This window comes from Penicillium rubens (genome assembly GCF_028828025.1).
Source record: "Penicillium rubens strain IBT 27055 chromosome Unknown utg000003l_segment0_segment0, whole genome shotgun sequence".
Classification (NCBI taxonomy): domain Eukaryota; kingdom Fungi; phylum Ascomycota; class Eurotiomycetes; order Eurotiales; family Aspergillaceae; genus Penicillium; species Penicillium rubens.
This window is the reverse complement of record NW_026890601.1, coordinates 2044425-2071959: the sequence shown is the minus strand read 5'-3', so window position 1 is coordinate 2071959 and position 27535 is coordinate 2044425. Positions and strand designations below refer to the sequence as shown.

Genomic DNA, 27535 nt, shown 5'->3' with positions numbered 1-27535 from the left:
CATGGAGCCACTTATTTCCACGTGTTCTGTACTCCGGAGGTTGCGATTGATTCAACGGAGGAAGTCACCAACATTCGATCGCCACTATCGATTGCCGTGCTTTCTCCGAAATAAGTGAAGCTCCAGACCCTACATATGCAGTGGCCACTAACTTGCCAAGACCACACCTAGTATCAAACTGTTACAACATTGGAAGCCACAGTGGTTGGACACGAGCACCGGGAAATCTTCCCGTAATCCCAGAAAGTGAGTGCAACGATCATCCTCTCGTTAGGGTTTGGCTTCTTGGCTGACGAAAAATGCCACCCAAGTGGTGGCTTGTAGATTTTCCTAAACAAGCGGACGGCAAGACTCAAGGCGCCTCCGCTCGAGCCTTCACGGTTTGGAGATTGACGTGATCTGACACTATACAAGACCTGTACCTGTCTTGGCTGCCCGTGGATTGGCGGCTACACCCTATGATCCTCTCAGCGCCCCTTCTTGGCACCTTATTTTTCGCCATCCCGGTACCCGCGGCAAAGGGCTACACTTATACGGCCTTCAAGTGTAATACCCCATGGGGAGGATGGGATAATCCCAAGTCTTAGAGGCCAAACTTGGGAAACTAAGCTCTTCCGAGAAAGAGTCACATTTGGGGCATAACGTGACCCGCTATGTGGTCTCTCTGGTCTCTCTGACTCTCTGGCTATCCGACTCCGAGCGGGGTTCAGCAGTCACTGCATGTCAGCAATTTCAGGAATCAGGAATACGCTAAAATCTCACGTTTAATCTTATCTTACACGGCTTCCGTCCCGCCCATCTCTTAACTTCCCGCTCTCAGGAATTCCATCCCATTGATACGATAGCATTTCACTCACGGCTGTTCTGGTTGAGTCGATCGACAAGCAACATGTACGAACTACCAGGAGTTTGTACGGCTCCTGGGGTCACCATCTTGACTATTGGCCCCCAGGAGTGAACGGGAAGTGAATCGACATATTCGGAGACGAACAGAAAGCGAGGTTTGGGAAATGAAAGAGACCCACGGAGTAAATAGGCGTGAGATGCTTTAAAGGGGGCCTATCAGACTCAATAGTTTCAGTGCACTCTTACTGCAGGCCCATGTATGTGTTAATCTCCAGTCACCCGCATCACAGTTGCGAGGACCCTAAATGTGATCCGCTCTGGCATAAAGATATTTACCAATTGGGCAGAATCAGCATCCCTCAAGCCATCCATCCATCCATCCATCCACATGCTACCCCAATATTTGGGGAGTAGAAGGCTGATTTAATGTCGTATACGAAAACTTCCCAAACAGGTTCGAGGCGCATATGGACCGATGTAAATACCATAACGTAATTCACATGCGATATATCACACCATGATATCGCAGCAACGGTTGCCTATAGGAACTGTTCCTTACAGCCTAATGGTCTTCACGCAAAATCTAACCTCCTTGGGAAATTTAAAGATGTTCTTTTCTTTTCTAATTTGGAGATTAAGATATATATTTCTAGCTGGTATCGTGGCAATATAGCTTCCAGGTCCCAAACTAACATATAGTGCTGAACTATCGACAAACAATGAAACAAGATAAGAACCTTCTAAGATTTAAGCGTAGAATATGTCGCTTATTACGGTGTTTTGGGGTGGTCAGCTCCCACATGGATTACGCCATAACTGCTTAAGATCCCTAATGGAGATCGGGGGCCTGATATACACACCGTTACAGCGATAATCGGGCGTTCCGATTGTTGCTATGGTCTTTTGGTCCTAAGTGTGAGAATTACACTTCCCTGCCCTTAGGCAATAACTAGTGGATAGAGGTTACATAAACTAAATTTCCTTTATAAGGAGATATATAGACCAATGAATTTCTCTATCTATATACGGGTTAAAAAAAATAGACATTCTAGATCCGGTATCCTTTATATGAACGTATTCTGTTTGGGTATATCGGAGACGGTAGGGTTTCCCCAAGATCGGGATACCAAGGAAGAGAAAAGGCCGAGATAGACTGCATGCTAATGATGATTGGCTTACGCAGCTTAAGAGGGACGAATGCCCAAGTGACCGATGTAGCTTCTGGAGAAGGCAAGTGGCTAGATTTTGACAAGTGGTGGACGATGAATTGCTAAGGCTACTGAAACTGCAAGGAAAGGAGAAACGAAGAAACTACAGAGAGGAAGGAACTGGACTAAAACCACTGAGGCTGATGACTGACGACAAGACAACGACAACGACAATGACGGTGAGCTACGGGTCCATCCCTATAACCTTCAATGGCCTTACAAGGCAATATTGCTATGTTCAGTAGTGGTGATCACAATTACTTCATATGCAGAAATACTGTACTAGCAGTATGCGATGAGCTATACATTGAAACAGGAAAAACGAACATCCCCATAATGCCTAACACCGACACCAAACTAAACCAAAAGAAAGACCAACCCAATACTCGTCATTTGAGATTTGTGTCGTTCATCCTCCGACACCAATTCACATTCACAAGACAACTTCTGCAATCACATTTCCCAGGGTACCCACACACCAAACAGCGATAAGACCCCAACCAATCCTGCGATCCATCCTCCAATTGTTCATAGGGACAACAATCAAAAGCCCAACTAGGATAACCAAAAGCGTCGCGCCGCTGATAACAAGCACCTTGGAGATGACGATCTCATAGGGCACTTGCACAGGGTCAACATCCTGCGATGCCTCATTGTGTCTCTGGTTCCTGCCGTTGAGGGTCATATACAGGCCACCAAGCCCGATACCAAGGAGGATATTCAGCATGGGACCGCCGAAGCAGGCACTCAGAGCCATGACCGGATACCCGAGTCGGGCAACAGTGATGTCAGCGACCAGATCGCCTAGCGAGTTTCCAACGGCGAAGATGGTCAACCCGAGTAGGGAATCGGAGATGTTAAGGATAACGCCGATAGTCTTGAGAAGAGAGACAACTTCTGTGGCGATCGTTGCGATCCAGGATATGGCGACAAAAAAGCCAAGTAGGGAGAGGAAAGGCCGCCATTGCGGTGGGAGGGTGTAGGTGTGAGGTTGGGATTCGTCGGGAAGGAGCGGGAGGGAAAGGTCTGCACTGGGACGTCGGTGCTTTCGTCGGTGACGGGTGCTTATTAGCAGGGCTGTGAGACAGATGGATGAGAATAAGAGGGAAACGAGGGAGGGAAGAATGAGGTTGCGTGGCTGACGATCCTCGTCCACGGTCGTCCAGGCGATGAGCACGGCGAAGAACGGACCTGTGAAAAGCTGGATGGAAACCAACCAGCGATTCCAGTCCTTTGTTGGCGCAGGATGCGCAGGAGCTGAACCTGGCATCGGCACTGCCGGGAGTTCCGAGTCCCATCGCGGGCGACCAGTGTGTTCAAACGAGGATTTTCGATGAGGGTGCGTTGGCGGCGCATTAGAAGCTGGCCCGGCATAGTCATGTCCCTGAGCCATAATCACTGGACTATCGGCTGGAAGTCGAACCCTTGGAGAGGGATTATCTCCATCGCCGACATCCTGAACAATCAACGAGGGTATGGGGTCCGCTTCCACAGGCTCTGGTGCCTCTGGCTCAACGACTGGGACGGTTATAGTAAGAAGCAGCACACTGGGAGCTGCGACAATACCAAGCAGTCGTTCCCAGACACCTTTAGACTTCCAGCCCGCCAAGGTCGGGAAGAGCGTGCAACCAATCTGCTGAGGAGGGGGGATCGAGTCAGGCCACCAGCTCCTTAGGTATTTGCGGAAAGGGAGGCCTACATGAGCGAAATCATCATACCCATCGTGGACTTGCAGCCGTTCTAATTGACTGGATGAATTTGGAAGTCGAATGCTGGGCGCTCGTGATGATGCCACGGAGGGTAAATCAGTATACGATGGGAATGGCACCGAAGGGCTTTCTAACCCGAAGCCCGAGTGACGGCGGATTGTAGTGCCCCTAGGAGATACTGACATAGGGGACCGTTCGTTTGCCCCTCCGTCGTTGTAGTTGGGGGAGTTAAAAGCGTCTGATGGAGCCAGCCGGTCAGGAGTTTGAGGACGAGTTTGAGGACCTGTGGTAACTGGGCTCAGATTCGGCGACCGATTCGGAGGAGACACATCCAACGCTGTCCCGGTATCAATTCGAGGTAGCTGGCGAGACCGCATGGCTTCTTGTCCTGAAGTGTCCTCAAAAGAAGGTCTGCTCACTGTAAGCAGTGGGCCTTGTGTTGGCCGGGGCTCCAAAACACTGGAGTCAAATTTCAAACCCATGGCATCGTTCGCCGAGACAGCTCGAACTCGAGAGGAACCTGCTGCACTGGACGGCGATAGGCGGTCGTTAGTAGCGGATGGTCGATTAGCGCGAGGATGCGATGCCACCGACCGAGTGTCAAAATCGGCCTCGCCATCGTCTGAATAACTGTTTAGGCTTATTGTCGGATTGCGATGGGTGTTCCTTGATTTCTGCAGCGAGTGAAGAACGGATTGAAACTCCAATGCACCAACAAGACTTGGCCGAATGGGGTTCATCGTATTGCGCCTCGATTGCACAGGTCGATAGACGTGCATGTTATCACGGATCTCGGCCAAGTACCGGTTGCGTGTCTCGTCGTCCTCGTCATCCTCTTCTTTCCATAGAGGAACGGCCTCAGCGCGTTCCAGAAGATCAAAATCTTCAGTTGAGGCTCCACGGAGCAGACTTCGTGACTCGGACGCTACGCCTGGATCATCGTCCTCGGCGGCCTCTTCGATGTCCAGCTCTTGATTCTCCGGTATATGAAAGTGAGCCCGAGCTGCAAGGTCTCTCTCATTCTTTCGGCGTCGCCGTACCATGTACCAGTGCCAGGTCACCACCATTACGACATAGAAGGCGTACAAGCCTACCATCGTAGCTGACTCCCATACATGAAGTCTCCCATCGGCCAACAAAAACATACTGAAAACGACGGCCACTATGAAGTAACCAACGTCTCGGACAAAACTTCTTCGCGCGACCTTGAATGGCCGGACCAATGCCATGGAGCCCGCAACAACAGACGTGATAAAAGTCGCCGCGCCCATCAACTCACCAATGGCCAAGCTCCCACTATTCGACCGCATGGCGGCAAAAGTGGAGAAAACATCAGGGCTTCCATTGCCGAATGCAAGGAATGTCACCCCTGTGAGACTCTCGCTCAGTCCTAGAATGCTAGCCAAAGTACTCAGATCAATACACAGGAAATCGCTTGCCGCGATGCCGATGGTACTGAAGAGTAGTGATAACCAGAGGATCAATATCACGAATGCTACCGGTTTTGCATCCGCCAGCCCGCAATAGTAGAATTGGAGATAGGAGATTAGGCCGTCCTCGTGGTCGGGGCAGTTGGCGCGGACATATTCACACTGATTTTTGACGTTGCGGACCAAGCGGCACTATATCATCGTGTAACAGAACAATATTTAGCCTTCGGCGCCATCTCACAGGAAAGTATTTGGGAAGGGAAAGATACCTCTAGTTCGCTCTCTCGTTTGAACAGGTCTATATGCGGCCCTGTGCCCGGTTGCGCAAACTGCCCATGTTCATTTGTAGTACCAGTGAGGAACCAACTCGCTGTGGCAATGACTGTAAACACCAACAATGTGGTGTAAAATGGTCGGATCGAATATCGTGGCTTCCGGACGGCAGGCTGCAGGAAGGACGGCAGCTGGCTCATCATGACGAGAATTGTGGCATCCTGGGCCGAAGCTGTAGATGTTGTAAACCAGCTTATACCGGAAAGCTCAACATTAAGGACTCAATGCATGTACAATATATACCCCACGCGTCTAACAGAAGTTGGTTTGTATATGCCAGCGCGAGTGCGGTGAGGAATGCGGTGATGTCAGCTAGGGACGAGGAGGAGCTGCCCAGATGTGGCGGAGCTCGGGAGTGGGCCAATGCGTTTAGTCCGCCGATCGTTGTTGCACTGAAGAAACAGGTTAGAGGGGTCGATCTCAGCGAGAATAATTGTAATTGATACAGATAATATGGCCAAAAAGTAGGAGTTAAAATTGAAAATTGGAGGGCGGTTGAAGGTTCAAAAAGGATGGACCAAAGGTTAGCCCAGCTTGGGTACAATATTGATACCTTATATTACAGGCATCGAACATATATTGCATCACTGGTGCGGCTGGACCGCCGTATGTTTGTTGACTTCCCCATTTGTTTTGCTTCGTCGACATCAACCCCTCCCCCATAGAACTTTCCGTTTTAACGCTGTTATTGCCATCCCCTATCGGGGGCAACCGCAACCATGCCGCGTGTCGCAAACAAGGTACATCGTCGTTCTAACGGCACCTCGACCCCGCACAGAAACTCTCCGGTCAAGTACGTATCTGGATATCTCCTAGTTATGACATTTAGTTAATCATATCAGGATACCCCTCAACGACGATGAGGGCGAAAAGGCAGCGCGTATGGAGGCTCGCCAAGCGCTTCATGATCGCCAAATGAGTCAGATTAAAGCCGCAGTCAAGACGCCTATGCCACCCCGTCGATACACCTACGATCGTGAAGGGAGCGACAGTCCCGCAACTCCTCGAGGCTCAGGTCATCGCAGTCGCACTAGCGATGTCAATGGCCGTGCGGTGACGCCGATGAAGCGCGTACCTATCCTGGCCAATTTTGAGGAGTGGATGAAGATGGCGACGGATAACAAAATCAACGCGAATAACTCCTGGAACTTTGCGTTGATCGACTATTTCCACGATATGTCATTGTTAAAGGAAGGAGACGGTGTAAACTTTCAAAAGGCCAGTTGCACCCTTGACGGCTGTGTTAAAATCTACACCAGCCGTGTGGACAGTGTCGCAACTGAGACAGGGAAACTTCTGAGTGGACTGGCTGATAGCCGTGATAAGAGAGGGCGCGGAGAGGAGGAGGCGGAAGATGGCGACGAGGACGAGGAAGGGGAGGACGGTCAGGCTCGCAAGTCGCGGAAAAAGGTATGATCTATACGGTGTCAGGGTCTGGGATTTGACTAACTGAATGGTATTTAGACACGTTCCCATGAGGCTACCCTCGCGCCATCGTTCTCGTCGTTGCAATTGAAGAAGTTCGAGCTAGAGTTTGCCGTGGATCCGCTATTCAAGAAAGCATCAGCAGACTTCGATGAAGGCGGCGCCAAGGGCTTGCTCCTAAACCACCTTGCTATTGATAGCCACGGAAGAATCGTGTTCGACAGCAGTGACGACGCTGTGGATGATAGTGCCAAAACCGCCGAAGATGACCGTCAAGAGTCCACGGATCCTGACCAGGAGACCGAGGAGCAAACAAAACCAACCCAGAAATCTGCAAGCGACACGTTTGAAGATAACACAGAAATCGACCTTGCCGCGCTAGCGAGCCAATTCTTCCCAGATTTGGATCGTCTCGAAGAACAAGATATTTGTCCGTCGCTCAAAAACCTTGACTTGGGCGATCCCAGCGGGTCGTTGGATCTTCCTCTGCTCAAAGCGCCAGAGGAATGGCGGCAAGACAAGATGGACGAAGACGGACGAGCACCGGATGACCCATCTGGTATTATGCTCGATGACGACAACGCTGTCGGGTTTGATGACGATGATGCTACCCTAGCCGGCTTTGATCTCAGTGGCGACACTGGGTTTGGCGACGGAGGAGAGGTATGGGCTCGAGAAGCCGCCTTGGAACCAATGTTGAATGTTCACCGGGTCGCTCACGATAGAGATAATGATGCCGAGGGTGAGGATGGCGATGAAGACGCATACGCCATCTCTATGTCTCATCAGACTAATAGTCACGACCACGAAAACATTCTGAGCTACTTTGACAATGCGCTACAGAAAAATTGGGCTGGCCCAGAACACTGGAAGATTCGAAGAATCAAAGAGCATGCAACGCCCGCTACATCGGCACCCAAGCAGCGCAAAGAGAAGGAGCCCTTTGAGATTGATTTTGCTGCCCCTCTGGATCCTGCTGTTGCAGAATTGATCTACACCCCGGCCAGCTCCAACTCTGCCGTCTCATTACCCAAGACGCAGTGGAAGACCAAGGGTCGCAACCTCCTTCCCGACGACAAGCATTTTAACTCCCGCAACCTACTCACGTTGTTCCTCAAGCCAAAGGCAAAGATGGGTTCAAAGAAGATCTTGGGCAAACGCCGTCGGCAGGACTTGACGGCTGGTAATGGAGACATGGATGAGGCATTCTGGGCAAATCACAAGCCGGAAGAAAACGCCGGCGAGGAAGGTGCTGCGGGTGCTTATGATGCCAACTTCTTTGCTGATGACGATGGTCTTGCTTTCCCGAACGGCATGGATCTCGATGACGACGACAATCTGCCATTCGCAGATGCTCGGGAGATGCTTTCTCCGCCAGTAGACGGGCCTCCAGGCACATCGGCTGGAGAAGCAGGTGGAGCAACCGGACTCAGCGCACTCTTGAACATGGTAGGCGCTACGCCTGGCCGACCAGGAGCTGGCGGCTACGGCTCACAATTAGTGACCCAAGGTGGTCGTCGTGCACGACCAGACTACGTGGCATATGCACGAGTTGCAAAGAAGGTTGACGTCCGGCGCCTCAAAACGGAGATGTGGAAGGGCATGGGCGCGCGCCTGGTTGATGCCGTGGACTTCGCCTCGGCTTCACAGCCAGGAGCTGTGTCCAGTGAGCCGCCAACCGAACCTGAGAGTGAAGCGGATGCCCCCGTCCCACCCACACCCAAGACGGAGAGCCCGGAACAACCAGTCGCTAATAAGGACACCACTGGGCGGCTACGGTTCACGCAAATCATGAACTCCCTCAAGGCAGTCTACCCGGCTGAGACCCTACGCGATATCAGCACGTCATTCGGGTTTATTTGTCTTCTGCATCTTGCCAACGAACAGGGCCTCGTGCTCGAGAGTGATCTTAGCAAGATGGGTGCTGATGCGGCTACCCTGGAAGAGATCTTCGTAAGTAGGGATACGCACGCCATCATCGAAGAGGGGGAGGAATGTGATAGCCTTGTTTTATTTTAGTTGCATGTACAGTTGACCCGGGTAGGAGCACCACGATATGCATGTTGGTCACGATTGATGGACAGGACGGTGTGACTTGTAGATCCTTGCGGCGTTGTGGTTTTGCTTTTTCCTGTTCGCAGTGAATGGCGCTCTTGGTTATTTTGCCTCTTCGGATTACATCTTTTGTTTTGATGATCACAAACGATTTCACATACTTCTAATTCTCGTGCAATATCCCAGTAATGTAAGTCAGGTAGGATCAGTTTGCTACCTTGGTGTCGAACGCTGCTTGCCAATTTGTATGTATCTACGGTGCTGGGATGAAAATCGGTAAGGGGTTCATTTATACATGTATGTATGATTGCTGTATATTCATTTAACAAATATCAAGAGAGTAAATACACCAACAGTGTACCAAAGTCCAAATAGGTATCTGTATCTCACGCCAAAACTCCGCGTGTCCCAGGGTGTACATTAAGCTCCACGAGGAGAGGATAAACAAAAGAAGGTCGAACAAGTGTCTGATTTTAAAGCAGATGAATCGAAAGCGATGGCCTGAATTGGAATTTCCAGATTTTCAACTTTTTTTTGTGTTTTCATTGTTTTCAAGCACTTTCATTCAAATGTTTCCCACAAGGGAAAACGGGATCGAGCCAAAACACCCCAAGTCACAAATGAAAGTAAAAGAAGAGCTTGGACTCGTTCCCATTTATTTGCGTACAGGGGCTGGGAACACCGGCACCATGGGACTCTGATAAGCGCCAGGAATCGGGACAGCATCGTAAGTGCGCTCACCGGGAGCACTACCCCTGTTCATAGGCGGACTCTCGCGCTGGCTTTGAGGGGGCGGTGACTGCGAGTGATGAGAAGGAGGAGCGAACTCCTCTTGGGCAGTCTGTGGGGTTGGCTGCTGAACCTTGATCGGAGGCGGCTGGAGCTGGAAGGACGGGGTAGGGCGGGTGGGAGAGCGCGGCGAGGCATACTGAGTAGTTTGCGGCTGAGCCATGCCCTTCTCGGCGGCCGAGTGGGGGTCCACGGGGCCTGCGGCGTAAAATGGGGACTTTGGAGGGTAGGAAGTGAAGCCTGCGAAGCCGGGGGTGTTCGGGGCGGATTGCAGGCGCAGCTGGGCGAGGTATAGATCTGAACGGGCGTTGTCGCGGGTGTCCATGGACTTCATCAGCTTGCGCTTACTCCAGACGCGGTAGAAGACTACCGCGTAGATCAGAATAACTAGCACTTCGATGACGATTTCGATGATGGCGCAGACGAGGCCCCAGTCTTGTAGACGGCAAAGGAGAGCATAGTCGACGGTGTTGTGGTAGAGCTGCTCGCGGGTATTCTTCGCGCAGGACCATCCCCACATGTCCTTGCCGTTTCCGGTGGCTTTGGAGTGCTGGTAAACGGCTGCGCCGACGATCCACATAATTAGGTTTAAGCCGAAGAAGACGAGCGAGAAGCTGGTGTAGTAGACGGCGGCCTTCTCGGCGCGTCCGTGGCCGCCCTTTCGGTAGGCCCAGAAAACGAATAGGCAGGCGACTAAGGAGACGCAAGCCATGGACAGGAGGAGGTACTGGGCCCATGGGTTGGTGCCCCCTGCCCAGGCAGGAAGGTTGTTACGAGTGGGCAGGTGCCTGGTTGCGTTGAAGACAGTCAATGTCACGGCGATCAGAGACAACACGATCAGACTGCAGCCGAAGTTGACGAAACGCAGGAAGACCTTGGCGATTCGAACGCGGAGTTTGATTTTCTAGTGACAATTAGTAGATTGCATTGATTGGCGTGGTGGGACGACGTTCTTACCAGGTCTCGGGCATTCTCGACTTCAGCCTTCTTTTCTTGCTTCTCAAGCATGTACTCCTCGCGGAAAGTTGGACTGAGCGGGTTCAATGACTTGGCTGTCTGCGGCACCTTCAGGTCAGGTCTGAAAGGTGACATTGGCACCTGGTCATTCGCATGTTCATTGTTCGCTGCCACGTAGCCGAATCCCACATCTCCAACATCTCCCCTTGCCTGAGGATTGGGAGGGTCGGCGAAGGGTGATCGTCCAGCTTCTGTGCAACCGATGGGAGAGTGAATTGATGTGGCTTCGGCGAAACGAGCAGTGCGCGGACTCTTGAGAGAGGCATTGCTCGTATCGGAGTCGCTGCGATTCTCTCGCACGGTGTGCTGTGGTGGAGGACCCATTGCACTGTGATAAGAGGCACGGGTGAGATCTGTGGGAACAACGGGCTCGTAGGTCAGAGGAGAGTGGTCTCGGCTATTGTCTGATACTGCCATTGAATCGATGAGCAATGCAGGCAAATAAATCAAACAATTAGGTCAAGAGAGCCAGCTCTTGACTTGACGGCCACAAGTTTGGTTGCTGGGAGAAAGACGACCCTCAATCGAGTCGAATGTACACCAAAGACCACAAGTGTGGTAGGACAACGGCTGAACTATATCAGGTTTGCAGTAAATCACCGATACCGTGTGCGAAGCCTGCGTACACGGGTATTAAGCAGCAGATGGTGATCTGGAGGGAAAACAAAAATGAAGATAACCAGAGAGTGCAGGAACCGGCCTGGGCACCTTGAATATCAATAATATTTGAGTGCTGGCATGGTCCGAGAGGCGGGGGGGACCAAAATGCAGGCTTTGGATTCTCGTCACTTGAGTCGGGCCAGAGTAAGCGCCGAGGGGGAATTTGCAGCAGCGACCAGGGTCATGATTGGAAGACCCAAAGCCAGTCAAGCCCTCTGGCTGCAAGTGCACTGTACCTCGAGGCATTGAGAGGGGAGTGTGACTGGCCGGCGGGAGTGATCAGCCAAGCTTGTCACAGTGGAGTAACGGGCCAGTGAAATCAAGTAGCCGTGTTGGTCCTCACGATGCACCTCCATCACCCCCAGCCCGGCGCTAATCCGCCGATCGTCCAACCACACAGAATGCAGAACCGCTCGAGTGTGTGAGATGAATGAGCGGTCCGAGGGAAACAGGGGAGATGCTAAATGGATGAAAGTACTCCGTACCTCAACCCAAAGTCGAGGCCCAGTCACATCACTCGATTAAGCACCCTGAGGGGGGAGAAGCTGACGGTCTGTGCACCGGGCTATTTTTGCCTTCACAGTCACAGTGATAAGTGCCTGGCTCACGCATATTAACACTAGCTTGTCTAGGAGATGATCTCTTCTTATTTTCATCGAATGTCGTCCCCTGTTGTACTTACCTTCTCATCATCGATTCTAATCTCGAGATTTTGATTCTATGGTATAGTAGACTATGCCCTGGATATAATAATGAGTGCGAGATTTTCTATACTGTATGAGTGGACATTGAGATTCGTAGCCGCCCAGCTAGGAACGCCACTTAGCCTGCAGATACATGTGTGCATAGCATGTCTTTGGAGAAGTACCTCATGGATATCCCTCACTCCACACCACTTCTCTTATTATCTCCAGCTTCTCCATAGCCATACATCGGATCTACCAATAGGATGGGATACTCGATAAAGGAACACTTTAACCGCTGATGAAAAAGGCGCTAAGCCCGAAAGGAACTGCTGTCATCACCTTCGTCACTCGACTATTTACTCGCTATCACCGGGGGAGGGATTTGTACATATGATAACTGTTTCACAAAAAGTAGCCATGGTTGAAAAGATCTCGGTATAGAAATGTAGAAGCGGCGCACATATCATGACTGGGCAAACAATACATCCAGGATGTTTATCACAAGACCATCGTGGAAAGTATGGCTCGTTTCATGTTTATGGGTAGCACTTGCGCATTCCAGGGCTTATTTGGTACAGTATTTCCCGACTTCCACCCGACTTCTAATATCCCGTCCTCATTGACACAGGTGGGCACACTAGTGGCACAAGGGACCATGGTACCGTATCTAGCTAAATCTGGATATATTCACTTTAATCGATTTCTATAGATCTGTATCAGATCGAGGCAAATCTCGAGGGTCCCGAGATATGATGCAATGCCTATTTTTGGATGCCTCTGTCTGTCACCATATGGACCAATGATGCTTCATTTCTGCGATATCAATCGAGACGTTTGTCGAGGACGTGAAATTCTTCTCTAAACTGCTAGTCTTGTTCAAGAAGCCCTTAACGTCGTCGGGGACGAAATGAATGTGCATTCTTTGTTGCGCTAAGCAAGCATAACAAACCGACAGACCTCCAGCTGCTAAGGTGAGTACAAATGCTGCTTCTGCAGTCCACCTATAGAGCTGTTCCAGTGCTAAGGCTGTAATGGCAACCTGCGCCACACTACCTGCCTATGAATACCTTAAGACCCTCTTCGGGATTGACTGGTTGATATTCTAAACATACATCAACAGCCAGCATTATGCAATCTTCCGGTGTTGATTTTCGTAAGACCATTACCACGTCTGTTTTGGTACCGAGCACATGCTTTTCAACTCGATCCAAGATTTGCTCGGCGTCCGGAAATATTGTTATAAGTACTAATGACTGTAACCTTCCGAACTTCGGGCGCAGGCTGCCATAGTTCTGGCGGAGGTGATGGAGAGTGAGAACTTCCCAAGCAGGGTAAGTGAGCCTCGCTGTCACGGCGTACCTATATACGTGGCCAATGGACGAGAGAATAACAATTGGGTCCATTGATGGACACAAGGACAACAACGTTGGCGCTTGGAGAACTAAAGACAGGATGTCAACTGTAGAGATCCGAGGGCGGACGGGAGGGACGAAGCTGGAGGGGTGTGTTGCCCGAGGAGGTCGTGGCCATGCAGCAACCGTGTTTCCATTGGTGAGTTTGACCTGCACTGCGAGGTCATGTAGCTGTGCCTTGGGCATACGTAATATGACATGAAGGGTGTTGATTGGGACATATTCCAAATTTGCAGGGAAATTACTCTTCTGGAACTATCATTCATAAAGCATAGTCGATATTGGCCTTGGAGTGTAGATGGTGAGACTGATTTCCGGAAGTATTGTAATAGTAGGATGCTGAGCTTTCATAGGATCAGAAGATATTGTCCGTTGCTAATTTTGGCAGTCTCCGCGCCCCGTTTGTAACGTATCGATGGATATTCTAATAAAATTGCTGGCTCAAAAAGCACATAATATCAAAGAATGCCTCCTGGTATTATGGTCTACATTGACAGTCATAGAGCTCTCAGCGGAGAGACTTTTGCGAGTGCATGATGAACATCTATTCCACAAAGGGAACACTCATAATGTGTGTGAGGACATATTTTCAATGCAGTTGCTATAGAAGATGCCTGATTGAGATTCCGACATAGCCCATTCATTATGGAGAGTGTCAACGCCACCAGTGGGGGGAATATCAATCTCCAGTACGTGGGTCACACAAACATTCCAATTTATCTGCGAGAGTTGGCTATGAAAGTTTGCATTTCATGCAGGCGTCTAGAGTAATATACAGGGAGTTATGAGTATCAGCCACAGGCTATTTTTGGGAGTGGAGTAAGCAACTGTAGAGGGTTGGACAGCCTTGGAGGGCCCCGAGGCACTCCATGACGTTCCTTCGCGAATGTAGTGTTGTATGATTTGGAAATCTACCTTATAATAATTGCTCAAAAGAAATTATGTGCTGTGAACGTCTATAGAGGTATATAGATAGTATGGTATTCAGCACCAGCATGGATGGTACCGTTGGTGGTGCCGTTGGGGCTCTGCGCGGAGGTCGATCCCCCGAGCCACGCCTAAAACGTACAACTTTATAAGTACGCAGTATAACACATTGCGCAGCAAATTTCTTGCGCCTTGTATTAGTTCACTTGGACAATGAGGCATGTTAGTAAAGTAATTAAGGACTACCAAGGGTAAATTTCCATCCAATGAGTCAGTATATTACATCCATGGATGTAATAGAGTCCGCGTGTATGTACTACCTAGCAGGTACGGAGTACATCGGATGGCAAAGAACATCCGTAGAAATCCCTCAATACCGTCTCCACTCGATCTAGTACAGATCTCCAAGGATCGGGCGTTCTAGTAAATCGAAATTGAAATTGGAATGTATTGTATACAATATATTATGCGCGGGTCCCCGGGGTGACATCACTCCTATTGACTCTATATCAAGGCCACGGTAACGAAAAAACAGTCTGAACATCTCATATTGTTTATAGTCCGTAAGCCTCATCAAGATGTATATAGGTAGATCATTCGTAGGGCGTTTGTAAGTGAAATGTAAAATCTCAGGCAACGTGTACTCTTGAAGAGAAGGTCAGCCGCAGGAAGTGCCCCACGAGCCAGCCACAAAAGTGTTAGCGGTCTACACAGCCTCAATCCTAATCAGGTACTGTGTACTTGTTAACACATAGTATTTGTAGTTGAATACAAAGTACTCAGTACCTGTCTGCCTCAGGGTTCATTTCTCCAGAGCCTCGACTCTCCAAGTCCCCACCAAACATATCATCCCCTGCCCGGTTTCCGCTCACATTCTACTCTCGTTGTGGTTTTTTTATTTTTTGCCTTCAATTTTAACGGTAAATGGTGGGAAATGGTATGAAACTAGTTCATTACCATCCACTTTCCTGTCTTCACCACTCAGATTCTTCCATCTCTTTGTCTTATTTTGTTCCTGCAACCGTTCCAAACTTCAGACGACCATTGAATCTCATCCACTCATTCCCCCGGTCGCTATCTTAAAAGCCTGAGCCCCTGGGTTCATTCAGGTGGATCTTGACAGGTTTGAAGCTGAAACCACTCGTCAGCTTGCGCCACACTCGTGAGAAACGCCCCACACGCCCTGGTCTTCGCTCTCTTTCCCCCCAACCTCGTCTGCTTGACATCTTTGATATATCCCGGTGGATGAAAGTTAGTCAGGTTCCATTCCCCTCGTCCTCCTTACATTGTTCTAACATGACGTCCAAAGTAGCTGTCGCCTTTGCTCGTCCACCCTTCGAGGCTGGCGCGAAACCTTCCTTCTCCATGGCGACATTGATGTCGAACAACGAGCCCATCGCCGTATCCAACTCCATATCTGGAAACTCTATCACTACCTCTGAACCCCTCTCTTTGTTTAAATCCTCCAAACCCGAAAGCCTGAGCTCGATTGCCAGCGCCGGCCTACACGTCTCGCGATCGAGAGATCAACTTCCTCCGATGACGGATCAGCTTCCTCCGATGACCAGCCCAACATCAGTACCGGCGGATCGGCCGGAGCATGAAAAGGACGCGGAACGAAACAGTTCGCAGGTGGCCCGGGAGGCCCTGGGTGCAAGCGAAAAGTCGCCAGGTGCCCCGATTCATGACCCTTCAGTCCATGCATCCCCCGAGAATATGCAAATCGACTCGCACGCGACCGAATCGCCGTCGGACCCGTACGGATCAAACGATCATCACCACAACTCACTAATGCATACCTCGACGGTAGCTAGCCCTGGTCCCATCGAGGAATCCAATTCTCAGGATGGGGATCAACGGTCGCGCGATGACTCCGAGATCGACCACGATGGCAAATCATTCTCATATCCAATGCCCACAGGCAACATTAACGATCCACGTCGCGGACTGAGCCTACCGCATGCAGGCTACAATCGAGGCAGTCCCCGTTCTCCATCTGCGAAGAAACACCGCTGCCCATACTGCGCGACAGAATTTACGCGGCAACATAATCTCAAGAGTCATCTTCTCACACACAGTCAGGAAAAGCCTTTCGTTTGTCAAACCTGCCAGTCACGTTTCCGAAGACTACACGATTTAAAGCGCCACGCAAAGCTGCATACTGGCGAGCGACCACACATCTGCCCTAAATGTGGGCGTCGCTTTGCCCGAGGTGATGCGCTCGCTCGGCATAATAAAGGACAGGGAGGCTGCGCGGGTCGACGCTCGAGTATGGGCAGCTTTGCGGCAGACGACGAGTATGGGGATGGTACGACCGGGGGACCCGACGACATGGATGGGTTGATGTACACAGCAGAACCTGAGCGCATGGATGAAGAAGACGAGCGACGGATGACCATGCCGAGCATCCGCAAACACGAGGCAGATACAGTTGCTCGGTCTGATTCAATTCACTCACGCCAGTCAAACACCTACCCGCCCATTGCCGCCGGCCGTCCCGGCCATCTTTTCCCACCCCCTGCCAATCATGGTGGATCAGGCGCGTCAACATCAGCTTCGCAGCCTACACACATGACTTTCCCCCCTGCGGGACTTACCTCGAGCTCGTCTATCTTCCCTTCCAACAATATTAGTGACAGCCCTAAGCCCCTGTCCCCGAACGCTCTTTCATCGCAACATGATAGTGCACCGCCACATCGCGCACACTCCCCCGGTATGGGACAGTCCTTGCCACACCCGCAGTCCTCTTTCGGGCGAGCGAACCAATCTTCGAACCACGCACCGCCTACACTAGGTTTGCCCCTGCCACAGCCAGGTGCGCCCCAGCTGCCTCCCCCGCCCGGTATGACCTCCCCGGATGCTCGATTTGGCATGCAAGCCGCAACCAAGCACACTCCTTCACACAGCCACTCCAGTACCCACAGTCTATCTCATCACAAAGGATTCGATGGGCCAGATGCCAATTCCAGTGAGGCTAGCCAAGTCGATAAGCTTTGGGCGTACGTGCGCACAATGCACGAAGAGTTGACAGGATTGCGCACTGAAGTTGCCGCTTTGCGGGCGCACATTGCGTCGTCCAACTCAGTACCCCCGGCTCCGATGGAAGTAAACTTGAATAATTCCGGACCACCGCGGTAATTCGTTATTGGGTGTGGTTCTGCCTAGCGTGTACGATATGGCTGACCGTCAGCCACGTGAACTGATCTTTATGCCCTCCCCTCCTTCTCCTTTGTCCATACGTCTTGTTTATCCCATCCTCCTTCGAGCGTCAACCTTGATGCCCTCATGATCACCACACCGACAGCCGCCGGCATTGGTGTTTTCTATGCCCATTATTCTTTTCCTTTCTTTTTTTTTTAACCCCCTTTACCCCCGGGATCATACCAGCCGGGGAACTTTTCCGTTCTAGCCTACTTTATTCATACCTGGAGTGCGCTGCAAAGTGTCCTTTTCTCACCCTTCTTTTTTTTTTGGACAGCCAACAGAGTTTGGCGTGTCAAACAAAAATGGTCCGACCTGGACACTTTGTGTCCTGTTGTCGATTCCATACCAAAGATGGAATCATGTGATTGTGTTTGGATATGTGCATGTTACGCTGGATTTGGAGTTCTTATTCGTAATGCTGCTATTCCCGACTTAGTGATAATATACTCTCGAACTTGTCAAATGAATTGGTACGATCGTTGATATGTAGGTGCTTCCTCGTGGGGACACTACCCTTATGATCCATGGATGTGCAATGTACGGAGTAGACGACCTTGTTAGTCGCGAACAAGGACACCGGAAGAAGAACGCATTGACTCCCCTTCAGAATTTCTACCAGAGCTAACCATCACTCCTGGTCTTAATCATATTCAGAACCGTCCGATCGTGACGTAGAAGCGTTTGTAGTCGTTGAGCAAGTAGCAAAACGACACTAAAAAGGACACCGAAAAGAACGCCCGAAAAGACGCTCAGTAAGACACTCAAAAAGACGCGACAACTATAGGAGGTTGGTTATACCCTCTAAAATAGGAATGAAGAAGCTATTCCGACTATATAAATCTCGATATTCTCCAGCAAAGTTGCTATATCCTCGACGTCTACGTCGGCCAGAAAGACGTCAAGGTGGCTATCTGTTGGCTAAGAGCATGAATCGGGAAGAGCCAGGACATACACACCTGGGTATCTACCTAGGTAGGTCACTACATATGTAAAGGTACACACATACCATGCATCGGGAGCCCTAGTTCTCCTATTAGATATTACGCTTATTCTAAACATCCATGGATATATACTAATGGGCTCTAAAATGTCACGTCCAAATTGAATTCTAGCTGGACCCTACATGGATGGAATCAGTATATGGTAGAAGCAACTTCCTTCCCTTCCCTTCCTTCCCACCCTTCCATCTCCCACTTCTGTCTTGGTTCCACATATGGCTCAACTTACTACACACGAGGTAGTTCTCATCCTGCCAAAGTCGATCCTAACGGATTCCTCGGCTTCCAAACGAGAGACAAACCCCATAATCCATCCTTTCTAAGGACCTTGTGTTGTTCTCGCCCCGAGGTTCTCAATCACTGCCCATATTTGCTCCACCTGGGTTTCTTCCCAGAGTCGTCCGTAAGTGATACCGACACTTCCAGATTTACCAAGCGAATTGAAAGCTAATGTCACTCTAGATTTGGAACCTCCTCCTTCATCCCCTCCAGCCATCGCTCTCTGGCGCCGTCCTTCACCACACGGACATCCTGAACCTGACTTACCTTTCTCTCGTCAGATCGTTTTCCCTTTTGACCTTCGCGAATCTCCGCAAAAGATCTCTTTCGATGGAAACGTCTACCACCCTAGTACCGGTGGTTGATGATTGGGAAATTTATTACGGAACTCACCCATAGAGACGTTGCGTTGGGGTTGAGCTCCAAGGAGAGGAATTTGTCAATGAATTATTCAAGAATACCCTGACGCCACCCAGCACGCTCAAACTCCAAGATTCCGTTCGGATTGGACAGATGAAAGAGAGTGGTCTGGTTTTCTTTGGCAGTCCATTCTCCGGTCTTGCCGAAGGCCAGCGATTGTGTTCGAATCTCATGCGTGTCCCACCCGACGACCCTCAAATACCATCAGCTAAGGTTCAAGATCCTACTGCTGTTCTTGCTGATGGTGTTTGTGGTTCCGCCACTTGGGGAGAGGGCCACAGAGTCCTCGGGGTTTTCCGCTACGCTCCTGCAACGGGGCGGTACAAAGACTATTGCTTTGAGTGTCGCTGTTTCCTCCATCTATGTCAGTAAGCCTCACACGGGAAGTGTCACCATAGGGAACCAGGACCGTCATTCCGGGTGTCCGACACAGGCTGCCGCAAGGTACCATATAAGAGTCCTACTCGGTGTTAACATTGGCGACATCAATGACCCGCGCGCCGCTGATGATCTCATCGACGCAGGATACAGTGTTGTAGTCTGGTATCCTTCTTCCTTTTCCCCCCTCTTGTCCTCAGAACGTCTGAGATGGATGCAGTTTGGAATGTTCTTACTGGCTTTTCGTGGGTTTCGGTTGGTGTTTTTTGCTACCGCCAGTGGGGCTTGCTTTTTCCTTCACATATTTATTCAGAAAGCCCGTCAATGACACCGGGCTTATGCCTCGCTACCTCAGATTCTACATAGATATGAAGACTTTGTCTTTGAGAACCATATAGTTGAATGAAGTAGGATAAAATACAATAAAATGTTACGTGGATCGTAGCCCCTTCGCGTCATAAGGGGCATCTTCACATTGAGCCGAGGCACAAGATCACCAAGGTACAAAGTACACCTCGAACTGAAGAACCCTTCAAAGTTCTATCCTTCAACACGATACGGAGTACAGTTTTGACAATGTCTCCAACACTTCTGCAGGCTTCCGCTGCATCCTTTGTGTTGCTTTCCATTGGACACACGGTATTATTCCGAACTCAGAAACCCCTTAAACCCCCATATTGATTGTTGCGTAGATTATGGGCAGGCAATGGACAGCCGACCCTAGGTTCAAAGCTATCAAAGGCACGAATTCATGGGCGTGCGGGACTCTAGGGTGGTACCAGGTACGTTCAACTTTGGCCTTGGTGTCTTGTCTCGATGTCGACCACGCCTGTTTTGCAGTATACTGACTATCCAATTCGGGCCTTCATTAACAGGGGAGTGGTTTCCTTCTACTGACTGGTAGGTTTGTGGTGTCATTTTTCCTAGTAAGGTCCTAACCATAATCATCAACAGGTCTTCTTCACTGGCAATGGTCACGAGATCCTACTCTCCTCCAGGACCCAGTGAACAAAGCCATGGCCGGAATCGCGAATTTGTTGCTCTGGGCTAGCTCTGCCTGGTATGCCAAGTATGGTATCAAGGATACTTCCATTGTCCTTGGTATATCTGCTGCGTTGCAGGCTTTCGGTGTTGGCAAGGCTTGCTTGTGAAATCATCGCTGAGAGTATATGCTACGGTGCAATTCAATGAGCTGGGGTGTTTTACAAAGAAACATATCCTGATTTTGTACCTGTCTGCTTTTTGACTTTTGAGGTTTTGTATGTTGATAATAATCCACAGCCATTGAAATTACCCCAGATGACACAGTAGAGTGATGTCGAGAAACACACTCAACGGACCAACAACAAGTTGACCCTCACCCCATTTGAGAATCCTGCTCCAATCTCCTCTCTTCCCTCCGCTTGATAGTCCACCGAATGAACAATCCCACATCAGAAACAACAGCCCGCGGAACTCCGCACAGCGTCCAGCTCCGCTGAACCCACTTAGGAATCCTTCCACCAGCCTCAGACGTCGTCAGCATAGTCCAGCGAAGGTAACGCTCGGGAGGCGTGCTCAAGTCCGGCGCAGACGACTGACTCGAAGCCGGGGAGCTAGGAGGCGGCACGCGCTGAACCCGCTCGATACTGGCATAGTAAGCGAAGACCGCCCGGTGCGGGACGATGTCCATAATCTGTGCGTAGAGTCCGGCGTATGGCGAGCCAGGGACCATTGGCTTAGTCAAATAGAAAGGAATTTGCACGGTGATAAAGCCATGGCCTGGATTGGATAGGCTTGCTGGGTATGCGGTGGCGAAGGTCGCCGACATAGTCCAGGATATGAAGGCCCGGGGCCGGATTAGTGCGCTTGGATGGAAGGTGTGCACAATAAGATTTACTGGCCTTGGGTTTCAGTGCGCTGTCCTTGTGTGTGATAGTTGTGTTCGGGGATTTTTATACATACGTTCAACTTCGAAATGCTTGTAGTTCAAGTTTCCAACAATAATTGGTTGGTTGAGATCCCATTGTCTCGGCTCGTTCCACTTCAGCAGTTGATTTACGCTCGTCACACTGGGTGTGTACTCCTTCTCGTGCTCGGCATGGTTGTATCGCAACCCGTCGTGGAATTCCCATAGGGAAACTGTCCCAGGCAGACGGTCAGAGTCTTGGTGGTCGCTTTGGCGACATACCCAGAATTCGCTTTTGGGGTTTGAGCCCTCCTGGGGGGATTGCAGTGTTCGCCATCCCCGTGAAAGTTTCACCTTTGCCTTTGAAGGTGGAGAGGAGCGCAACCTGCAGTCTGGCTTCAATGTGGACGGGAACTGGTTTAGAAGAGGCTGGGCTTCCACAAGGGTGTTGTGGATGAACTCCCGCAGATCTGGAGTATTGGCATCCCCTTGAAGATCTGGGTGACGAGGGAGGCTGGTGAACAGATGTGGCTCTAATTGGATTAGCGGCATGGTTGGTGGATGGATGAAGGAAAGAAGGCGTGGCGACGAAGAAAGCAGATGCGTAAGATGGAGAGATGGAGGGTAAAGAAAATGGAAGAAGTCAGGAAGCAAAATAAAATTTGACGAGTTTATGCCTTTCTTAACTAATTGTTTGCACAGGGTTAGATTATGTGAGAAATAGAGGGTTCCAAGGTTGCTTCTTTAGACGGCTTCATGAACACAACTATCTTCTCGACTTGATCAATTTATCTGTCAAATAGGTCTATGATCTTATTGATAGATTTATACCGGCGCCAGAATTTAGGCAAAGGATATAGGGACTATAGACAGCGGATCCCAGGTCCAACGCTGCCAGTCTCGAACATCTCCACCAGTCCCGCGCCTAGTGCTTCCTCAAGCACCCATCGAAAGCGCATACCGTATAGCTCTTTCCATTTCTTAGTCTTACCCGGTAGAACTCCTGCAAACTCGCCGCGGACTCGCTTGGCTACATGGAAACTCTTGTCAGTCTCAACAGCACCATCCCAGCGATCTTTCATCAGACCCAGAGGGGCTTCACCAGAGGCGGATCGACGGAGAAGAGCGAGCAGATGCGCGCGACCTGAACCTAACAAGCGGAGATATGTTCCCGTGTTAGGAAGAGACAAGAACAGAGTTGCGGCACGAGCCTGGGCGGCTGACTGTACGGGGCGCTCAGAATGCGAGATAGACTCGCTTCGACTCGCTGATGAAGTCGCCATTGGAGGTAGATTAGGAAGTGATGCAATACTTAATGTGCCCTGTGTGTAAGATGAAGACGAGACAATAAAGCCAGCACGGAGCAAGGCCCTGTACTCGTCCGTCGTGAAGACCCCCTGCGAGATCGCCGAGGAGGTCCCAACACGTTTCAGGATATCAAGGAATTTCTCTACAATCCCGTCAGTCCATGATTCTCAGAGAAATGCGGACTCGAAAACTCACCCTTGAGTGGTGGTTCCAATGCACGGCTTTCCTGCACCAGCTTATCCCAGTCCTCTGCTAGCACCAAACAATCGCCCAGCCCTGCCGCATCATTGCCTCGACCCGGTATAATTAACCGCCGAATCCGACCCGCCTGAATTTGTTCAACGATTTCCCTTTCCACCTGTGTCGGTGCCTCTAAAATGGTATGGACATGGGCCACGGAAGCGAGTGGAGGCAAAGATCGGCGTAGATTGAGGACTTCTGCGATGCGTGTGCTGTTCATCCCCGCCCGTGTCGGAAGTTCTTCGAACATGCCATCGCGAATATATTGAATGGCTTGCAGCACATTCTGAACCGGTGCGGTCTCCGATATGAAATGAGACCCGCCTACATCTGGAAGTGGATCATCGGAATCTAGATCTGCAGTCGGTTTTAGGCCACCAGATGTAGGTTTGCGGCGCGCATGGGCGGCAAAGGGCGAGACGCGGGGTTTGGGAGCAGAGGCTTTGCGTTTCTTGATACCTGATACCGGGGCGGAGGTAAGACGCAAGGTCATGGCATGAGTGAATGAACTTCCGAATTCCAGAATGGAGGAGAAACCTTGGAATATTACCTGATATCAGGTGACCGGATATTCCACCAATAAAAGTGGACCATTATAGTTCTGTAACATCTGTAACTAAAATACCATACGGGAACATCCCGACCCTCCAGTGGGGTAAAACCGGTACAAGGCCGTAAGCTCATGTCAGGCGATGGATAAGTTGGGTGTCTTTCCTTGGTTCCGTGATATCTTGCTGGTCTGCAAGGATATTCCAAGTTATCTCCATGTCATCTCTGAATGGATCTAGACTCTTGCCTGTCTCTTCTTATTTGTCCTGCCAATCCACGGCCAAACTTGCTTCCTCCCCCCACTTGGCATCTTCACATGACGTAGTCATGAGAAACACATCGTGTAACTAACATTTTTTTCCCTTCAGCTTGCCTCCGGTTGTTAGGACTCCAGCCGCTCACTTGATTGTCGCATATATCTACTTATTTCTATCGTCAGAGCTTGAAGATCTCTCTCTCATTGTGCTTTAATATTCTTCTGCCCATCCGCTTAGGCCGGGCTCAGTCACCATGACTGTCTTCATAGCATCTCTGTACGTGGCGCTAACTGGACCTTGAAGTACATATGGCTTACTGATGAATTTTTTATGTAGATTCTTACCCTACACTGTCGATTTCCATATCAACAACTCGCGCGCTCGCTCTCCCTCCCCAGCTCCTCCATCTGCGAACCCCACCATCGAAGGCATCACACCCATCCCCAATTCTGCGGCTAGCTTGTTTGAGAAGGGCGTCCCAGGGAAAGTGCCGGGTCTTACACCAGGGGCTACAACAGATCATGAGCGCATCTTTGCTGCCCAGATAGCAGAGCAAGAAAAAGACGGGTACCCGTTCCCTTTGGCCGCGGAGCAGGATAACCGGCTCCTCACGGAGAGTGAGGGTCATTCCCCGGTATGGGGTGCCACAACTTCGCTCAATCAGCCAAAGCCATTGGCGGTCTTGTCGCCATCCCCATCCATTCTCAAGCACCAAGATCTTCGTCCCACCAAGGAGCCTGTGCCTCACCGGCCTCCTGCGGTCGAGACCATTGCTTCCCATGCGCGACTAAGAAAGGCCAGCACAGCCAGCCGAAAACTTTCCTTTTCGAAAGCTGAATGGACCATCGAGACCGCGGAGCAGGGCAACGGTGGCCTGCGCAATGCAGTGCGATCCGCAAAAGACGCCGGGGGCTTGGATAACATGATGTGGGTGGGCACCATGGGTATGCCCACTGACGCCTTGGCAAAATTCACCCGGCGAGACATCGCGGAGAAATTGGAAGATGAGTATGGGTCTTTGACGGTGTTCGTAAACGACGGCGACTTCGACGGGCACTACACACATTTCTGCAAGACCATTCTTTGGCCAGTATTCCATTATCAAATCCCAGATAACCCGAAAAGCAAAGCTTACGAGGACCATTCGTGGATCTACTATGTCAAGGTGAATCAGGCTTTTGCAAATCGCATTGCTAAGAATTGGAAACGGGGTGATGCGATCTGGGTCCAGGATTATCATCTGTTACTGGTTCCAGCTATGCTTCGCAAATTGCTGCCAGATGCACAAATCGGGTTTTTCCTGCATATCGCTTTCCCATCGTCGGAGGTCTTCAAATGCTTGGCGCAACGGAAGGAGCTCCTGCAGGGCATTCTTGGTGCCAACCTTATTGGTTTCCAGACGGATGAATACTGCCGGCACTTCTTGCAGACATGCAGTCGGATTCTGTGTGTGGAAGCAACACCCGAAGGGATCCAGTTAGAAGACGGTTTTGTTAACGTCGGTACATTCCCTATCGGCATTGACCCAACTTCTTGGGATAAGCGCCGCCAGGCAACGGACGTGGAGCGATGGGTCGGTACAATCTCGGAGCGCTATCAAGGAAAGCGCCTGATCGTCTCGCGCGATAAGATTGATTCCGTTCGGGGTATTCGCCAAAAACTTCTTAGCTATGAGCTTTTCCTCAACACCTATCCAGAATGGGCCGACAAGGTCGTCTTGATCCAAGTCGCCACTAGCACTACGGAACAGCCAGAGCTGGAGGCGACTATCTCCGATATTGCCATGCGGATCAACTCCACACACTCGACACTCGCTCATCAGCCTTTGGTATTCCTCAAACAAGACTTAGCCTTCCCGCAGTACCTTGCTCTTATCACTGTGGCAGATGCTTTAATGATCACCAGCCTACGCGAGGGAATGAATCTGACTAGTCATGAGTTTGTCTACTGCCAGGATGGTCGATGGGGCGACAAAGCCTACGGTTCATTAATTCTTAGCGAGTTCACTGGCAGCGCGTCTGTCTTTGGAACCCATGCGCTTTTAGTCAATCCTTGGGATTACCGCCAGTGTTGCGAAGCAATTCACACAGCACTGACTCGCGGTGAAGAGGAACGGAAGGAGGTTTGGAAGGAACTGCACCGTGCAGTCCTGAAGAACTCGACTGCCAACTGGGTGAAATCATTCAACGAAACCCTCACCCGTGTTTGGAACGAGCAATCTTCGCGAGAAATCATGGCAGTGCCCCGACTATCCGTATCCCGGCTCACCGAGCGGTATCGCCAGTCCAAGCAACGACTCATGATCATCGATTACGAAGACACCCTAGCCTCCTGGGGATCACCGCGCAGCATCATTCTGACCACGCCGCAGCGCGCAATCACAACTCTAAACGATTTGACCGAAGACCCCGCCAATGTTGTCTACGTAATGAGCGCTCGCATGCCGGAGGAAATGGAACGGCTATTCCGACAAGTCAACAATCTGGGACTAATTGCCGAGAACGGGTCCTTCGTGCGCGAGCCGCACGCCGATTCCTGGACCCAACTTGCAGACAAGATGCATGTCAAGTCATGGAAGGCATCTGTGTCTAATATCCTGGCATACTTCCAGGCTCGTGTCGAGGGTAGCTGGATTGAGGAGCGACATTGCTCGCTCGTCTTCCACCACGGATCCGCCGAAGACCGCCAAGCCGCCGCTAGGTCTTCTGCTGAATGTGCAGGCAATATCAACGATGCATGTGCTAACCTGGATGTGCATGCGATTCCCGTTGAGGGTGCTTTGATTGTGGAGACCACTCACACGAACAAGGCATCTGCAGCCGCACTGGTCTGGAAGTGGTTCATGGCAAATGCCGACAAAAACGAAGACGTCATCAGACCCGATTTCTTGCTGGTTATCGGTGATAACCGTGACGACGAGCCGGTCTTCCGGTGGGCTAATAAGCTGCACAGCGCAAAGGCCGTCGACTATGCTATGACTGTCACATTGGGCTCGCGTAGCACAGAGGCTAAGGCTACCCTGACCCAGGGAGTTACTGGTAAGTTCGGGATGATATTCTATGTTATTTCAAATGTTCAGTTGGCTAATTCCTTACAGGCGTTCTTTCTTGTCTGCAACAATTGGCAGCGCAACAGAGCCAAACTAAATTGCCGTTGCGAGATTGATCTATTGAGCAATTTGATCTACTTCGAATTTCCAGAACATGAACATGCGAAGACGAATACATGAAGATAGCAAAACGGACCGGAGTTTCCATTTTCTTTAGTAACCATGATTTGATGCTGACATACATCTACTGCGCATTTTCGATCAAGCTGAGATGGTACATACATGGAGGCTCTACACGAAGACATATTTGCATTACATCTTCTAATAATGTCCGGTTAAATTCAGAAAAGAACAAAAAAAAAGACTCGAACAACAAGGGCAGTTACCTGGTGCTTCTTTGTGAACAGCTGTATCCCAAGTCACTTCGTAGTCATATTGGAAAAAGATCCTATTGTACTGTAAGAGACC

The 27535-nt window shown here is 50.4% G+C and overlaps 8 protein-coding genes across 8 annotated transcripts; 4 read left to right on the top strand and 4 right to left on the bottom strand.

Moving 5' to 3' along the window:
• Positions 1-2487: 2487 nt before the first annotated feature.
• On the bottom strand, positions 2488-5669 carry N7525_006985 (sodium/calcium exchanger protein; the record flags this gene model as incomplete). Its single annotated transcript, XM_061213880.1, has 2 exons — positions 2488-5385; positions 5463-5669. The coding sequence occupies 2 exons, from the start codon at positions 5667-5669 to the stop codon at positions 2488-2490; spliced, it is 3105 nt and encodes a 1034-aa protein (XP_061068311.1).
• A 576-nt stretch (positions 5670-6245) lies between these two features.
• N7525_006984 (condensin subunit BRN1) lies at positions 6246-8970 on the top strand (the record flags this gene model as incomplete). The annotated part of the gene is made up of 3 exons (XM_002567501.2): positions 6246-6319; positions 6369-6936; positions 6991-8970. The coding sequence occupies 3 exons, from the start codon at positions 6246-6248 to the stop codon at positions 8968-8970; spliced, it is 2622 nt and encodes an 873-aa protein (XP_002567547.2).
• Positions 8971-9661: 691 nt separating this feature from the next.
• Positions 9662-11229, bottom strand: N7525_006983 (uncharacterized protein; the record flags this gene model as incomplete). The annotated part of the gene is made up of 2 exons (XM_002567500.2): positions 9662-10699; positions 10753-11229. 2 exons carry the CDS (start codon positions 11227-11229, stop codon positions 9662-9664), a joined length of 1515 nt encoding a protein of 504 aa, XP_002567546.2.
• Positions 11230-15793: 4564 nt separating this feature from the next.
• N7525_006982 (C2H2 zinc finger protein) lies at positions 15794-17635 on the top strand (the record flags this gene model as incomplete). Its single annotated transcript, XM_002567498.1, has 1 exon — positions 15794-17635. One exon carries the CDS (start codon positions 15794-15796, stop codon positions 17633-17635), a length of 1842 nt encoding a protein of 613 aa, XP_002567544.1.
• Positions 17636-20352: 2717 nt separating this feature from the next.
• On the top strand, positions 20353-20927 carry N7525_006981 (uncharacterized protein; the record flags this gene model as incomplete). Its single annotated transcript, XM_002567496.1, has 4 exons — positions 20353-20415; positions 20469-20558; positions 20652-20676; positions 20731-20927. The coding sequence occupies 4 exons, from the start codon at positions 20353-20355 to the stop codon at positions 20925-20927; spliced, it is 375 nt and encodes a 124-aa protein (XP_002567542.1).
• A 206-nt stretch (positions 20928-21133) lies between these two features.
• On the bottom strand, positions 21134-22216 carry N7525_006980 (SRPBCC family protein; the record flags this gene model as incomplete). The annotated part of the gene is made up of 2 exons (XM_002567495.2): positions 21134-21654; positions 21721-22216. The coding sequence occupies 2 exons, from the start codon at positions 22214-22216 to the stop codon at positions 21134-21136; spliced, it is 1017 nt and encodes a 338-aa protein (XP_002567541.2).
• Positions 22217-22527: 311 nt separating this feature from the next.
• N7525_006979 (Stk19 family serine/threonine-protein kinase) lies at positions 22528-23705 on the bottom strand (the record flags this gene model as incomplete). The annotated part of the gene is made up of 2 exons (XM_002567494.1): positions 22528-23114; positions 23168-23705. 2 exons carry the CDS (start codon positions 23703-23705, stop codon positions 22528-22530), a joined length of 1125 nt encoding a protein of 374 aa, XP_002567540.1.
• Positions 23706-24271: 566 nt separating this feature from the next.
• On the top strand, positions 24272-27183 carry N7525_006978 (putative alpha,alpha-trehalose phosphate synthase subunit TPS3; the record flags this gene model as incomplete). Its single annotated transcript, XM_061213879.1, has 3 exons — positions 24272-24294; positions 24355-27056; positions 27116-27183. The coding sequence occupies 3 exons, from the start codon at positions 24272-24274 to the stop codon at positions 27181-27183; spliced, it is 2793 nt and encodes a 930-aa protein (XP_061068310.1).
• Positions 27184-27535: the final 352 nt, after the last annotated feature.